The 17,828-nt window shown below is 41.5% G+C and overlaps 1 protein-coding gene across 1 annotated transcript in view; it reads left to right on the forward strand.

Moving 5' to 3' along the window:
- The window catches only part of LOC130073787 (transmembrane protein 255B), a 53,594-nt gene that overhangs the window by 13,161 nt on the left and 22,605 nt on the right, over window positions 1-17,828 (forward strand). The window contains exon 4 of the mRNA XM_056239405.1: window positions 17,329-17,418. Within this exon, the coding sequence (XP_056095380.1) occupies window positions 17,329-17,418 (90 nt within the window). The remainder of the gene's footprint in view (window positions 1-17,328; window positions 17,419-17,828) is intronic.

Genomic DNA, 17,828 nt, shown 5'->3' on the forward strand with positions numbered 1-17,828 from the left:
TAATGCAATTCCACTAATGCCAACATCATTTTCGAGTCTATTTAAAAGGATGTTGTGGTCAATAGTATCAAATGCAGCACTAAGATCGAGCAACACCAATAGCAAGATACAACCACAATCGGATAAGAGTACTATGGTACGGTCTAAATCCTGACTGGAAATCCTCGCAGATACCATTTCTTTCTAAAAAAGGAACATAGTTGTGAGGATACTGCCTTTTCTAGTATCTTTGACAGAAAAGGTAGATCAATATTATTGTATTGATCCACAATCATATATATATATATATATATATATAAATAATCATATATATATATATATATATATATATATATATATAATATATAAATATTTATAGTATTATTGATTAATATGTGAATCCGTTGACCAGGCTACACATGACATGAGTTGTGGTACATTGGCACAAATTGATTTAGATGAGATTAGATAGAACTGTATTGATCCCACACTTGTACGTCACAGACTTCCAAAGCTTTGTTTGGTCACATGCTTTTTCTGCTCTGCTGTGATTTGTTAGATATGGTGGAGAAAACAAGTGTGACCACCAGATGTCACTAATTGTATTAAAAGCTTCGAGTAATGAACCTTTTTTCGGCACAATTTGATGAAAGCATCAAATGCTTCAGAAAGCCTTGGTTTCCCGTCAACTAGGTTTAAGCTGCCACCAAACACAACCAGAAGAGAGGTGGGAGCAGGGTTTTACCAAAAAAGGAATCTAAACTGGAACTTAGGTTCTTCCCGGTCTGGGGTATCCATGACAGCTGCTTGCACACAAGGCCACCTTTAAAAGCGGGCATACACAGTGCGATTTTCGTCCGATTTTGAGCCGAATTCTGACTCGTGCGACTTTTTCAGGTCGGGCCGATTTTCAGCTTTGTCGTGCGTCGTTTGTCGTGCAGTGTACAGTGCATTCCAGGGACAGGGGGAGGAGGGAGAGGACGCTGGCGCTGTCTGTTCGCCGCTTCTCCATTTCTGATTTTAATTTAGCGTATTTTAAGAAAGTGTTTTTTTTTTTTTATAGGACTTTTTTATGCCCCTTGCAAGTTTCCTACCTCTCTGTACCGCAACAATCTTTTTGACTGGGTGCTTTAGCAACGTACCTGCTGCCGCTCTTTGGTGTAAACACTCTGTGCGAATGCCACCAGCGTCCAGCATGATGTTGAAATATTCCATTTTTCAACTGCTGAGTCTCAACTGCAACACTGCTCCACCTTGCATCACAGCCATAAGACAGCTTGGACTTTTGCGCCGACCCCGGTACTGCCACAGAAGTGCTCGGAAAGACTTTGTTTATCTCCTGCATGGTGCATCGACGATCCCCTCCATCTGGTCTTCAGCTACGCGTGTCGCGCTACAATGGCGTCATCAGATCACTGCCGCGCTTGGAGTATGTAGGAACCCTTCACCGCTCCTGAGAACCTCTAGCGGTGGGAGATATATAAAACACGGAGTGGACCACAGTGTACTGCGGAGCTTACAAAGACTTTCACCATCAGCTCTGTCTCCTGCCACTATGGAATTATTCAACACACAATCCCTTACCAATAAATCCCTGCTTATCCATGACCATATTCTGGATAGAGGATTAGACTTCATGTGCCTAGTGGAAACTTGGCACAAAATAGGCGACCACTCAGTACTCAATGAAGCTTGCCCTCAGGGTTATGTCTATATGGAAAAATCCCGCAGCTCTGGACGTGGGGGTGGTTTGGCCGTAATCTATCGGGATGAACTTTGTTTTATTCCAACCTCATCAATAAGAACACTGGAAATTCTAAACAGCTTTTTTCTACAGTAAACAATCTCCTGAAGCCGAAATCATCTATATCCACTGAAGCCACAGTGGAGCGATCCAACAGCTTCATGGACTTTTTTAGATCTAAAGTCAATAACATCCGCACTAATGTTACTCAGAAAACTCGTCATTGGTTTAATTCGTTTGAAGTACTTGTGCTAAATGTTACGCTCTTAGACTCTAGCATTGGCTACCGTATATAGACCTCCAGGGCCTTACACCGATTTCCTAAAAGAGTTTGCAGACTTTCTATCAGATCTATTGGTCAACGTCGATAAAGCATTAATTGTTGGAGATTTTAACATACACATAGATAAGTCAAATGATGCGTTAGGGGCTGCGTTTACAGATTTATTAAACTCCTTCGGGGTCAAGCAAAACGTCACCGGACCAACTCATCGTCTTAATCATACACTCGATTTAATTATATCATATGGAATATAGATATAGATATCATTCCACAAAGTGATGATGTCACGGACCATTACATGGTAACTTGCATATTACGTACTGCTGTAATATGTCATGCTGCGCCACGTTATCGACCAGGTAGAATAATTCTTCCATCCACCATAGATCATTTCTCAAATAGCTTATCTGATCTGACTCAGCTGCTGCCTGAACCCAAACAAACAGATGAACTAGACGAATTAACTAGCACTATGAGCTCCATTCTCTCTAGAACATTGGAGATTGTTGCACCCATTAGATTAAAAAAGGTCAGAGAAAAAAGTATAGCACCATGGTACAATAATACTACGTATGTTTTAAAGAGAGAAACCCGTAATTTAGAGCGTAAATGGAAAAAAACTAATTTAGAGGTCTTTAGAATCGCGTGGAAAGACAGTATGTCACGTTATAAAAAGGCCCTTAAAACGGCCAGGGCTGAGCACCTCAGCAAACTAATAGAAAACAACCGAAATAATCCAAGGTTTTTATTTAATACCGTGGCTAGACTAACAAATAAACAGACGTCATCTGAACAAAATACCTCGTTACAATTTAGTAGTAATGATTTCATGAACTTCTTCACCGAGAAAATTGAAAGCATCAGAATCACAATCGTAAACGCTCAATCTTTGCTCGCGCCTTATAATTCAGCCGCAATTATCACCCCGCAAGAACAATTACAATGCTTTACAACCATAGAACAAAAAGAGTTAAATAAACTAACAACATGTTTATTGGATCCTATACCAACTAAACTATTGAAAGAAGCGTTACCTATAGTGGAAGAGCCTCTTCTCAATATTATTAACTCATCTTTATCTTTAGGTCATGTTCCAAGAACGTTCAAGCTGGCAGTTATAAAACCTCTTATTAAGAAACCACAATTAGATCCAAATAACCTAGCAAATTACAGACCCATCTCAAATCTTCCATTCATGTCAAAAATATAAGAAAAAGTTGTGTCCGCTCAACTCGGCTCTTTCTTGCAAGAAAACGACATCTTTGAAAAGTTTCAGTCTGGATTCAGGCCTCGAGACTAGATTACTGTAATGCTTTATTAGCTGGCTGTCCTGCATCTTCATTAAACAAGCTACAGTTAGTCCAAAATGCAGCCGCTAGAGTTCTTACTAGATCAAGAATATATGATCATATAACACCGATTCTATCATCACTTCATTGGTTACCTTTAAAGTTCCGTATTAATTACAAGGTATTGCTTTTGACTTATAAAGCTCTAAATGGTTTAGCTCCAGTCCATTTAACGGATCTTCTATCGCCCTATAATCCATTGCGCTCTTTAAGATCACTAAATTCGAGGCTTCTGGTCATTCCTAGGATATCCAGATCCACCAAAGGAGGGAGAGCATTTTCACATTTAGCTCCGAAGCTCTGGAATAGCCTTCCTGATATTGTTCGTTGCTCAGACTCGTTCTCCGAGTTTAAAACTAGACTAAAGACGCATCTATTTAGCCAGGCATTCATATAAATTTTTTATCTTACAGTTACTGTAAATTCGGCCTCTACTTCATAAACGCCAGAGGAGAACTGGCCCCGACTGAGCCTGGGTTCTCCCAAGGTTTTTTTTTCTCCATTGGGTCATCTGATGGAGTTTTAGGACACCATCGGGTCATTTGATGGAGTTTTTTCGGTTCCTTGCCACTGTTGCCTTTGGCTTGCTCAGTTGGGGATATTCAAATTAAATGACCCATCATACCACTGATCAGCTCTACCAAACTTGGATGTCTTTTTCCAGTAATAAACAAACACTGTTAAGTTGTTTTGATTGATACTGTGAAGCAGCTTTGATACAATCTGTATTGTGAAAAGCGCTATATAAATATATTTGACTTGACTTGACTTGACTTCTATATCTGGCTCTCCATCACTGTCTCCATCGTCCTCCAACCCCCTGTGCGTTGGATTGACGATCCTTCCGTACTTCGCCGAGGTTCAGCAGAGCCATGTTGAGGAAATCATTAATAAAATGAAGCCGTCCGCCTGCATCCTGGATCCCGTCCCGACTGTTTTGCTCAAGTCGCTCATTTCCAGTGTCAGCCCTATCATCACTGAGTTTATTAATCTCTCACTAAAAACAGGCGTTGTCCCTCCTGCCCTTAAAGCTGCTGTCATTCGTCCGAAACTTAAGAAACCAACCCTAGACCCAGAGGTCCTGGGAAACTACAGACCAATCTCCAACCTCACCTTTCTGTCAAAGGTTCTAGAGAAGGAAGTCGCCATTCAGCTTCACAACCATCTAGAACACAATAACTTATATGAGGTTTTTCAATCAGGCTTTCGTTCGGCCCACAGCACCGAAACAGCTCTGCTAAGGGTGACAAATTACCTTCTCATGGCAGCTGTTTCAGGATCACCATCATTGCTCATTCTACTCGACCTAACAGCGGCTTTTGACACGGTCGACCATACCATCCTTTGGGACTGCCTTCACAATACAGTTGGACTATCGGGAACAGCACTGCAGTGGTTTCAGTCCTACCTCTCTGGCAGGACTGAACGAGTCATTTTAGGAGAATATGAGTCCAGGCTGCTCCCTGTTACGTGTGGTGTTCCGCAGGGGTCGGTTCTCGGCCCTATCCTATTTATTCTATACCTGCTTCCCCTCGGTTCTGTCATCAGCAGACATGGACTATCTTTCCACTGTTATGCGGATGATTTGCAACTTTATATTAAAACTGCTCCAAGCTCCTCCGCAATCTTGTCACGACTCAACACATGTCTACTGGAGATAAAGGAATGGTTGGTTAGCAACTTCCTCCAGCTAAATTCCGGTAAAACTGAGGCACTACTTGTTGGAACCCCACAACAGATCCACTCCTCTCCCGTATCTCAATTCATCCTGGACGACCAAGTCATCACTTTCTCCACCTAGGGGTTAGGTTTGACCCGCAGCTGACCTTCAACGAACACATTAAATATATTTGCAAAACCTCCTTCAACCATCTTCGAAATATCTCCAAACTACGTCCTCTTTTAACTCTTTCGGATGCAGAAAAACTTGTTCATGCTTTTATTTCCACCAGGTTGGATTATTGTAATGGACTCTTCATTGGGATTTCTGCCAGAAACATGCAGAAGCTACAATACATCCAAAATAGCGCTGCCAGAGTCCTCATGAGAGTCCGAAAATATGATCACATAACTCCCATCTTACATTCACTCCACTGGCTCCCTGTTTCATTCCGGATTGATTTCAAAATTCTGCTATTCACACACAAATGTATCACTGGTCATGCACCACCTTATCTACAAGAACTCATCACCTTGAAATCCTCCTCACGCACTCTCAGATCATCAGGTCACCTACTTCTTTAGCTCCCGACCACAAGACTTCGCACTATGGGGGACCGAGCTTTCTGCTCAGCTGCACCTCGGCTTTGGAACCACCTTCCGAGTGAGCTGAGAGAAGTACAGAGCCTGGACACCTTCAAGGCAGAACTGAAGACTTTTTTATTTAGAAAGGCTTTTATGTGCTGATTGTTCTATTGTTTTTATTGTTTTTAGTATTCTGTAGCTATTATTGTTGTTCTTTTTGTAGCACTTTGAGATTCTTTGGAATGAAAAGTGCGTTATAAATAAAATCTATTATTATTATTATTATTATTACAGGGAGAAATGAGAGGCGATTAACCTCTCCCGATCGGCAGTCGGATGAATTTCTGGCATGTCAGAAATTTTGGTCGCTCCTCGTGACTATATCGCACAGAGCACGGAGCACGGACTATAGAGCACGGCCGGCTACGCAATACTCGTTCCCTCATCTAGAGAGAACCGAGGTTACGTTAGGTCACCGATTCGTTCTCTTACGAGAGGTTCTCTCGTATTGCGTAAGCTAGCTTACGCTACGGGAACCCATTGTCAACGCCGTGCGCGCCAAGCATCCACAGCATGAGCCCAGGGGGGAACCCCGGGGAGCCCTATGAGTGGGGAAAAGCATTTTGGCCAGCAAGAGTGCGGGCCAGTGTGTATGTAATACATAAGCACGTAGTGGGAAGGGGGACAGAGCGGCGGTGCCGGTCTGTGTAAAGTTTCCCATCAGTGCAGCTCACCAGGAGAGCTGTAGCGTATTAGACCGCTAGTAATTTTGCCTGCAGGGCGGGCACTTCCAGATTGTAAAATCTGACAAAGGTGGAGGGGGAAGCCCAGCCCGCTGCCACACATATGTCGTGAATGGAAATCCCGCTGGACCACGCCCACGAGGAGGCCATGCCTCTAGTGGAGTGAGCCCTAATGCCTAACGGGCATGGCAGGTCTTTTGACGCGTACGCAGCAGCAATAGCGTCCACTATCCTCCTAGACAGTGTCTGTTTCGAGGCAGCGAGACCCTTGGTGTGCCCTCCGAACGAAACGAAAAGCTGCTCAGAGCGTCTGAAAGAGGTAGAGCGCGCAGTATACAATCTCAGTGCTCTCACAGGGCAGAGGAGATTGGCGTCACATTCGCTATCAGATGTTGGTAGAGCCGATAGGGAAATGATCTGCGCTCTGAACGGGGTACCGATCACCTTGGGGACATAGCCGTGTCTAGGCTTTAAAATGACCTAGGAGTCATTTGGTCCAAACTCAAGACACGCGGCGGTGACGGACAGCGCATGAAGGTCTCCCACAGGTTTAACTGATGACAGGGCAGTCAGAAAAACGGTTTTGAGTGAAAGGTATTTCACATCCACGGATTGAAGCGGTTCGAAAGGAGGGGCTTTCATAGCTTCGAGAACTATAGAAAGATCCCAGATAGGAACCGAAGGGGGGCGCGGGGGGTTCATCCTTCTAGCTCCACTGAGGAAGCGGATGACCAGCTCGTTTTTTCCCAGTGACTGGCCGTGCAGGGGTTCAGCGAACGCCGCGACGGCCGCCACGTATACTTTGAGCGTGGATGGGGACCTGCCCTTATCCAACAGCTCTTGTAAAAACACGAGCAGCGGCGAAACCCCACATGTCCGTGGGTCCAGATCTCTGTCGGTGCACCATTTTAAAAACACAGACCATTTGGACGCGTAGAGTCTTCTTGTGGAAGGAGCTCTAGCGTGTCTGATAGTGTTCATTACTTCCTCTGGCAAAGCGACGGGAAGTCGTTGATCACCCACGCGTGCAGCGCCCAGCACTCTGGGTGGGGATGCCAGATCGTGCCGCGAGCTTGAGAGAGGAGATCTGTTCTCACTGGAATGGGCCACGGGGCTGTCAGTGACAGCTGCGTAAGCTCCGGAAACCATGTCTGATTCTCCCAGCGCGGGGCTATGAGGAGCACCGAGCAGCGCGTTTTCCTGATCCTCTGCATTACCTGTGGCAATAGCGAGATGGGAGGGAAGGCGTAAAGCGGGCGGTTGGGCCAGTCTCTGGACAGAGACCGAATGTGTCCGAGAGCGCGCTCAACAGTTGCGCAAGAGAGACCGAGGATGTCCGAGCATTATATAGTTTTTTTTATAAATAAATGACACATATCTGCAACGTTAATTAATTTACATGGTTATACAAATAAAATCTAAAAAATTACCGTCAGGGAACGTTCTGTTTAGGTTATAAAATAAACCCGAAAATAACCTGCAGGGAACATTCACAGAAAACATCTTTGTTTGACCGGTTGTAAACACGTGCGGCAAACATGTCTAGAATTTGGCTTAAATAATCTCTGATGATGACGTTCGCTATAGGTTATAAAAATAAACCCCCAAAATATTATATTTTAGTATTATATTTTTTTGGGGTAAATTGTTCAGTATTATATTGAGAGAGCACTTGTTAAACTGTTTACTTTTGTTAGGAAGAAAATACTTAGGCTACAGTATGTCTACTAGTTGTGAAGTTGTGTAACAGTTTTATCATTTTAATATGCACAAAGAGTATGTATATTTTTTATTATTATTTATTCATTTTTGGTACATTTCTTAAGAAGCTAAATTTATTTTTAAACTTATTTGTTGGCCAGTTGGGGTCTGTGCGATATTAAGTATAAACCATCTATAATGTTTTATTGTTCTACTATAGTAATGCTAATATTTAGAATAATATATTGAATTTAATAGGCGTCTCTCACATTGTCCCACAGCAACATTAAAATAGAATAAATTATTATTATAAAACATTGAACACTAATCTACACTATTAAGTGTTTATTTCATTAATTTAACATATTTAATAGGCATAGGCCTATTTGATTTTTTTTAAGTAACGCTATAGTTACTTTCTCTGGTAATTAGTTACTTTTATAATGATGTAACTCCGTTACTAACTCAGTTACTATTTGTGAGAATTAACTAGTAACTATAACTAATTACTTTTTTTAAGTAACATGCTCAACACTGGATACCACAGATCTGTTGTCCGAGCGGACCAGGACGTGGTGACCCTGAATGATCGGGAGGAAGCGCACGAGCGCGTACTCGACCGCTATCATTTCCAGACAATTTATGTGAAGGAGCTTTTCCTGAACTGACCATAGGCCAAAAACCGGTGAGCCCTCGCAGACCGCGCCCCAACCCGTGTTGGACGCGTCTGTCGAGATGACTTTTCGGCAAGATACAGCTCCCATCATCACTCCCCGCTGATACCATTCGGCCACTGTCCAGGGCTGCAGAGCTGAGATACAGGTCTGAGTCACTCTGATCGGCTGGCGGCCTGTGGTCCAAGCCCGGCGAAACGCGCGGGTGTTTAGCCATTGTTGAAGCGGGCGCATGCGCAGTAAACCCAGCTGGAGTACTGCTGAGGCTGAGGCCATGTAACCTAGCATTTTCTGAAATTGTTTCAGAGGCGTGAGGTTGTTCATCTGAAAAGATGCGGCTAGTCGCTGCACACTGCGCGCGCGCTGTGTTGATAAGCGAGCCGTCATAGCCACAGAGTCTAGCTCTATTCCAAGGAAGGAAATCGCTCGACTGGGCTGTAGTGAGCTCTTGGTCCAATTGATTGTGAGACCCAAGCTGTTCAGATGACTGAGGAGAACTGTCCTGTGAAACAGCAGCTCCGTGTGTAATTGTGCCAAAATCAGCCAATCGTCCAAATAGTTCAATATTCGCAAGCCCTGGCTCCGCAGGGGTGCGAGCGCCGCATCCATGCACTTCGTGAAAGTACGAGGTGCTAGGGACAGGCCGAACGGAAGGACGGTGTATTGATAAACCTGACCGTCGAAGGCGAATCTCAAGAATGGCCTGTGACGGGGATTTATCTGAATCTGAAAGTAGGCATCTTTCAGATCGAGAGAAATAAACCAGTCCCCCTGCCCCACGTGCGCGAGGAGTTTCCTGACTGTAAGCATTTTGAACGGTCTTTTCGCAAGCACCTTGTTCAAAAATCTGAGATCCAAAATCGGTCTGAGGCCGCCGTCTTTCTTGTGAACAAGAAAATAACGGCTGTAAAACCCCGACTTGCTCAGAGAAGGCGGCACTCTCTCTATGGCCCTTTTGCACAGAAGGTTTGCTATTTCTGAACGAAGCATGCAGGCTGCTGCCGTGTTCACGAGCCGTGCTCGGAAGCGGGGAGGGCGGCGATCGAACTGTAGCAAATAACCTTGTTTTATCGTGCTTAACACCCATTTGGATATTCCTGGGAGCTTCCCACGCTTTGAAGCGTAGCGCCAGAGGGTGAATGGCCAAATCGCCCTGATTGCCGCACACAGCGAGCTGAACAGAATGTGTGAGGGAGTGGCGACGGCTCTGGAGAAAGCAGCCGTCGAGTCTGTTGGGGGCCTGCTCAGGGGGCGGTGACCACTCGAGCCCGAGGCGGTCGACGGCCTGTGTGAGGAGGCGCATTAATTCCTCTTCGACTCCGGCGTGGGTCCTGCTGGATTCGTGGGCCGAGGAGGAGGCGAGGGAGCCTGACCACTCCTCGCTGTCCGAAGCCATGACGGAACAGCAGTCCTTTACCTTCGCCTCGTCATCCGAGATGGCAGCAGTGCGGCCGCTCGGCGGCAACTGCGCGTCCGGGGAGGGCGGGGGGGGGTGAAAGCGAGGCTCGAGGGAGAGGCTCCGGCGAGACAGTCGCTTCAAGCACCGGTTCCGCGAGCGCCTTCATTCAGTTCGTCTATAGGCTGCAGCAGTTGCCGCAGAGCAACCAATGAGCTCGCTAGCTAGCCCGCTCAAGGTCTGCAGCTGCTGCACTGCGTTGACAATGGATACAAAATTAAGGAAAAATTTTTGGCTTCAATATTTCAGAAAAGATTAATCTTTCCCGTAGCGTAAGCTAGCTTACGCAATACGAGAGAACCTCTCGTAAGAGAACCCCGTGTCCATGGCGTGAAACACAAACGAAAACATCCAGGAAATAGGCTTGTTAATCCAACGAGAAAGGTCCAAAAAAAAAATCCGCGTTAGAGACCATAAAACCGATCGTTCTCACCGGTTTTGTGGAGTTCGTTACCACCGAAGGATGCTGATCTTCCGCAAATCAAGCCCAGGTCTTTGCTGAGGAGGTTTTTTTTGTGAAGTACAAGCTTAGTTCCAGGTCTCACGTAGTCTTCCTCTCCACTTAAAAGCCCCAATTTTAGTCCACTCTGGCGCATCTTTCTCTCCTCTCACCAAAACCATTTCCTCTCCAGCTGACGCGATTTGATCAGATAACTCCCATCAGCTGCGAACTGACCGTCAGCTGATCTAGCCCGCGACAACATAAACACAGTCACGGCACATGGTACAAATGACAGATACAATGGACATTGTATCGTTGATCATAATAGAGATACATCTTGATTCTCATATCATGCTAATAGTTACAATAGTACATGAAAAAAAAAGAAAACAGTGACCTCTAAAATTTATGTGTCAAAATGAATGAATCCGTATTATTCCAAGCATATTACATTTTACTTACAGTAAAATAATTTACTTACTTAATTCAAAATGAAGACATTTGTTGGTGTAATACTATAACCGATATATTATAGGAGTTTGAATGAGTTAGTTAGCTTATAATTTACCTTGTTGCTAATGTAAAAGGCTTGTTGAAAAATACTGTACTATACTAGAAAAGCATCATCATGTCACTTCAGGTGTTCCACTAGGCTAAAGCACGGTTGAGCAAATCCAGGCTGGGAATGTTTTGTGATAGTACCATGCTTAAGTGGAAACGTAACTGGAATCATTTCTCATAGTGCGCAGAACCGCCCATCCAGTGGTACAGGCAATATTTTGATGCTGTACCTTAGTTTTATGCAAATTCATGATTGAATAATGTCTTGTGTGAAAATAGTAACTGCTTGAGGATTGGGCTTTTGCTGTCTGGTCAGATTTAAGATGACATAACTGTCTGTGTCTTCCCTGACAACATTCTCAGAGCACTTCATTTCTGTCTATCTGTAGAGAAGGAACCATATTATCATATTGAACCATGTAGTAGTTATATAGAATACAATATGATCAGAAACGCATCATAATCTGTGTGTATTAATTTTTACCCCCAAATAACTATACTTACACAGATTTGAAAAGGTAGATTTCAAGGGCTACATTTTTTGCTCATTGAATTCCAACCAGGGAATATTATTTTCAGGCATGATGTTCTAAATAATAAGATAATAGTAGGTACATTATTTGACGAGAACATAGATGGTGTGAGGTCTAAAAAAGCTAATGTGCTGGAGCTACAACATTTATTGTGTTTCTGAGTTTTGTTTACATGTGCTACTTGCTGTTCAGAATTTGGCTTTATAAGATTTCAGAATTTGGCTTTATAAGTTTCCTGGCACCAATAAACAATGATTTCACCTTTAAAAGAATACAACTCACTATAATATATTCTTTTATAGTTGCTGATAAAATGTGATATATTAGATAATCACCAATTAAACTTTGTTTTGGAACTTTGTTTAACCTACTGTAGTTGATATTATGGCAGAAATTAAATGTCCGCTTTCTCAGCCTAACTCAACAATGGTACAAAAAAAGTGCTGCCCATATTATTGTAGCTCGATTGCCAGAGCATAGTGATGGTAACCTTAAAGGGTATTTGATTCAATTTGCTAGGGTTTGATTCAAGTAATTCAAAACGAATTGTTGAGATGAGAAAAACTGGAAAATCTGTGGCATCATTTCCACTTCTCCCTACGACCATGATGTAACCCTTTATAAAGTTTAGGAGACAACAGTGTCAGTGAAAAGCTTTGCTTGAGAAATATGATACATCTGTGTGAAGACAACTAAAAGTAAAATATCCCTTGTGAGAGTAATATATTTATTGTGTATCATTTTTAATCAAGCAGTAAATTTGTCAAGTTTGCTTTAAAATATTAATTATTTAGTATACATAAAGTGCAAGTTATGAAATTAGCCATAGCAAGACATTTAATGCTAAATTGTAAGAATTGTAATTTCCACCACATAATGCTATTAAACAGTAGCCTGGCTCCGGCCTCCTACGTACTTTCGCTCAATTTTCATTTTCCTTCAGTACTGCGTCTGGGATTGTGGTGTATTCTTTGGTTTTCTCCGGTCAATTTTTTACCGGTCCAATCAGCGAAGAGAGGGAGTGGCTGAGAACCATGACGTTGATGTCGTGCGCTAGTTTGAGTCTTTACTGTCTATGGTTTGAGTCGTCATACGTCACGACCAAACGTTAGTGATTTGTTATGGCAGATACAGAGTACCCTATCCTTCAACAGAGTACCCGCCTACAAGAAAGTTAACGCTTGTCAATGGAGCGAGGCCAGACTCTCTGTACAAATGAAATGTACGAGAGTCTGGTGGGACCAGGCTAATTAAACAGTATACATTGTGGGGGAATTTACAGTTAAAGGTGCATTGCGCAAGTCTCTGAGTTTTTGCAGAACTATGCCCCCTCTGGCGACAAGCGAAACTGCAACCAGAGGTGTGCACGCTCATGGACCACACGCATACGCACGCTTGCACGAGCACGAGCTGTTCATAACCAAAGGAGCATCAGCCGCACAAATCTTTTGTTTACAGTCATAATGTCTTCAGAGGTAATAAAGTTATAAATCTGCAAGTCATTTTAAATATATGAAAGGAAAGGCATTTGAGTAAATTACACACTTATGTGTGAGGGGAAAACGGGGGTAGTAGAAAACTTCGGTTTTTGTTTCCATCTATCTCCATGTTGAACTGTTTTATGTGTTTACTGAATCCACTTATGATTGTATTATTATGGAAACACGTTCATGAACAATATAAGTTATTACTTTGTAAAAGCTCAAAATAATAATCAGAGGATCCCGTTTGAGCCCTAGAGCAGACCGGAGATCTCTCCATTTGTTGAAAGCCTTCCCGATTAGGCATGTGCCGGTATCAAATTTTCATGCTGCGATTAATTGATTGAGCTTTTATCACGGTATACGGTATTATCACGATATTTTAATTGCACAAGAGAAACAGACGGATTGGGGGTATCTAAAAAAAACTTGCATCACAATGTGTAATTGTGATTGTCAAAACATTAATTTAATTTTTTAGTGACAACATGTTATAATGTTTACATGGTTACTGAGGCTACTGTTTGTATTATTGCTTAACACAATTTTCATGATTTCAATTCAATTCTTGGATTTAATTTCAATCTTGATTCAATATTGACTCATTTGGATAAATATTAGGTAGGCTACAGTAGATAGCCTGCATTTAAATGTTTCTCAAGAAAAAATATATCTCACATAATGCTGTAAACATACAGAGAGAAATTAAATATAATGCATACAATATATAATAATAATATAAATATAAAAATGTAATATGCCGTAATTTTCATTATAATAACAATTATATAATGACAAGTACATATATTAAAATATGTAATATAGTGCACATATTTAGCAAAATACGTTTTGCTATTTTCAGTCAACTAACATTAAATGGCTTTCCTGAGGTAAATGTAACGTTCTGTGACATAATTGTTCTCCTGCAGTGTTATTGACCTCTTTCCGTGGTTGAAAAACACTGATTGATCGAAAGTACGTACCTTTCGGTGGGTTGTACTGTATCTTTAATAAAAAGTAACAGATGATCGGTTTACTTGATCTGAGGCGCGCGATCTGTCACGTCACATTTACAAGCACCAAAACAGTATTTATTGTCTGAATTTCGTTATAAAACCTGAGAGCTGATATTTTTTTCATATCAAAAGTAACCTGCTCTGTCTAGTCTGTCGGTGTCAGTGTCCTCTTTGCTCCGCGATTTTTCTCTGGGTGAGAAAATGGATGTGTGGCGCGAGACCGTGTGAAAGTGTCAATTGCGTGAGTCTCAAGCTGAATGCGTGAGAGTTGGCAGCCATGCGGGGGATAAATAGTCGGCAGCGTTCCTCCTTCCGCCGTGCTTCTTCTCCATGTGAGGATTGTTTACATTAGACTAGAGTGCGCACTGCATGCACACAGTGCTTATACATGTGATGTGGGGATTGTTTACATCAAAGTGCACATGTGTTTTGCGCAGCATATACGCATTGTTTTTTAAGCGGTTGATGTATTTTTCACGTATTTCGAAGTCCCCGCGATAACAATATCGTGCATATTCATTACCGCGATTTATCGCATTACCGAATACCGGCACATGTCTATTCCCGATATTGACTCTCGTCTTATTCCGACGCCTGTCTGACTCCAATTTGGCCCTTTTGGTGGCACTAGACAAAAGTTTTCTTTTCTTTGTCTTACGTGGAGTTTGCGTTGGGGTTTGAAATGAACTACAAGCCGGTCTCTTAGAATCCATCTTCTACTTTTGTCGAAAAGTTGACTAAAGTTTTGTTGCTCGAGTTGTCTTCGCTGATACGGAGAATGGCGGCGAATACACAAACCTGCCAGACATAGCCAGGTGAGCGTGAACGCGCATGACGTCACGCCCAGTCTCAAATTCTGTCCCGAATCCCTCTTATTTATTTTACTGTACAGGATTATAAAGGCAATCGCAGTGATCAGAGAAGGGCTCATTCAGCCCATCAGGCAATTGTTTAAGCATGTATAGGTTAGAAAAACTGTTTTTTTTAACATGAAATGTTGCGCAATGCACCTTTAAAGACCCAAGGACCAGATATTATGAATGACCAGGAGTCAGAAGTGCAGTCAATTGAAGAAAGTTTTACTGAAGACTCATTTGCAATTTCAACAGAAGTCAGCTTCAACACTCAGGAAGGAGTTCGTAGGCCTCTCTGCGTACATTCACATTTTCACACCAATTATACTCTCCCAAAATCATGAAGATATGTCATTACTTCAGGTTGAATGATTCTGATTGGCTAAGGAATAGATAAACTTAGAAAATGTCCACACATGGACTGATAAGCAGAAGCATATCTTCATGGATGATATGGCTGACACCCGGACCCTGAGTTAGGTTAGAAGTGACCCTCCTGGGTCACAGAACTGAGTTTCTAATGAGACAAGCGCTAAGCTTGTCGAGAAAAACAAGTCATCCCATCTCCCCAGGGTGGCAGTTGTTCACCTCACCAATACTGATCTGTAACAAAAAAATACTAGCACAGATTCACAAGATGCTTCTTCAAGGCTGAAGTTTTTCAAGCTCTGGCTCTAACAGGAATCTTTCCTCCAAAACATATTGATAACATGTTCTTTCTCTCAGTGAGAGGTTCAGACAGTATTCATCATTATTCTTTGAATAAAGAAAAGTAAAGTAAATGAAAAAATGTTGGGTGGGACTTGTCTTTGCCCATCTGGAATTGATTGAACCGGTGGACTGGTAAACACATCATCAGAGAAGATATTATGTTATTTTGATTAAAGATTAGGAAGGCACATGAATTAAAAATAAAATAATGATGTGCAGAGATAAACACTGTGATGTTTCATTTTAAAAAAAGAATTTTGAATTCATGGTGACTTCAAATGAGGCTTCTCTTTTTTTGAGTTGACTGCGATATGCATGTAGTCTCTAAAGTTTTTTTTAAAGTTGTTGTTTTATTTAAATATATCTTCCTCGTTCCCATCTTTGAACTGTGATTCACATCTGGTATATTTCACTTAACTGAACAAGAAGCACAGGTCCTGAGCGTAAACCTTGTCCTTTTATTTTCCTTCCTGTTATTGATCTCTGATCCTCTATTGACCTTCATATACAGTATGTCCATTTACTGTCTTGGTTCACCTTCTCTCTTCCTGCCTCTCCTTTTCTCTTGATGTTCATCTGTCTCTCTGTTGGTGGTGGGTTCAGCTTCCCTTGGCAGTCTGTCTCTGATAAGCTGAGAAAAGATCTGTCCCTGTGGATATCATATTGCATGTTCAAATAAATACATTATGACATTTGGTTTAGTCATTGCAGTCAGTTATATGTAATTTATGGCTAGTTTCAAAGCCAGATGAGTTTTTTTCTGCCCCCAGGAATAACAAAATTTATAGGCTTTGGACAAGACAAATACTGTGCGTTTTCTTTGTCCCAGCGTGTATCCCATATTTGGACAAATACTGTGTGTATGTGCACATAAATAAATGTGTATTTAATAGGAAAGGTATTTACAACATTAAAGTTCATGTCAAATGAAGCAGTGCTTTATATAATTAGGCCTGTCGCGATTATTTTAGATGTCTGATCATTGCGCATTTCACATTTCAAAACTATGCGCTCTTCCGGCTCCATTTGCATACATGTGGAATTTAATTGAAGCAAAAATATTATTAATGATATTAATATTAATAATAATATTAATAAATGTACATTGTGAATGTAGTCCAAAACTAAAGTGTTTAAAAGACAACAGTGATGTATAAATCAATGAAATATTACTGAATAAATGTCTTCTTAAGGTGTATGTGTAAAGGTGTATGCTTCTTTGTAAATTACATTAACATTGTGATTAGTATAAATTTATAGCAATTATTTGTATGACAACAGGAAACATTTCATGACCTTGACAACATTATAGGCTAATACATTCTTTACACTTTGAGGGCCACATACAGTCTAGTGATTTAGAGCGTGAACTTATATTTTATTATTAATACAAAAATTATATTATAAAACATTCCAAGAAATTCATTGTTTTGAATATTGTTTATATTGTATTTAGGGGAAAATGTACCAAAAAGTAATAATAATGACAGCATTTCTTTTGTTTGTCAATCCAAATGTATATTTGTATCTATAATCCATTTTTCTTTTTCTGTCCAGCTGATCGCAGCCATTGTGTTCCTGAGTTTTGGTATCATTTCCAGCTTCTTGTGTCTTTTGGTTGATGGCGTTTTCATCCTGCTCAATATTGTGAGTACATTAACCATTCACAATTTTGCATAAAAACCACCTTAGCAACTGCCTAGCTGCCATTCACCATTTAGCAATGCTATAGCAACCAAAGGGTATATACTGGAGATCTGCATTCTTTTGTCTGCACAATCATACAATGTTCAGTCCAGAAGCCAGTTGCATGAACATAGCCAATATGATAAGACTGTGTCTTAAAAACTAATCTGACTATCTAGCAGTTAATTAAAGATAATCATTAGGCTACTTTTTGGATTCAATTTAGACTAATCTACCTTTTATGTAACTGACTTAGTTACAACCAGTCTTGAAGGAAAAAAAGATGAATGGAAGTCTAAACAGTTTATGCAACCAGTCACAGATTTCAGTGTCAAAATACATTCAATGGCTTAATTTGGAGGGATGAGGAA

The sequence above is a fragment of the Rhinichthys klamathensis genome, unplaced genomic scaffold, assembly GCF_029890125.1.
Source record: "Rhinichthys klamathensis goyatoka isolate OS25496 unplaced genomic scaffold, OSU_Roscu_1.1 h1tg000561l_1, whole genome shotgun sequence".
NCBI lineage: Eukaryota > Metazoa > Chordata > Actinopteri > Cypriniformes > Leuciscidae > Rhinichthys > Rhinichthys klamathensis.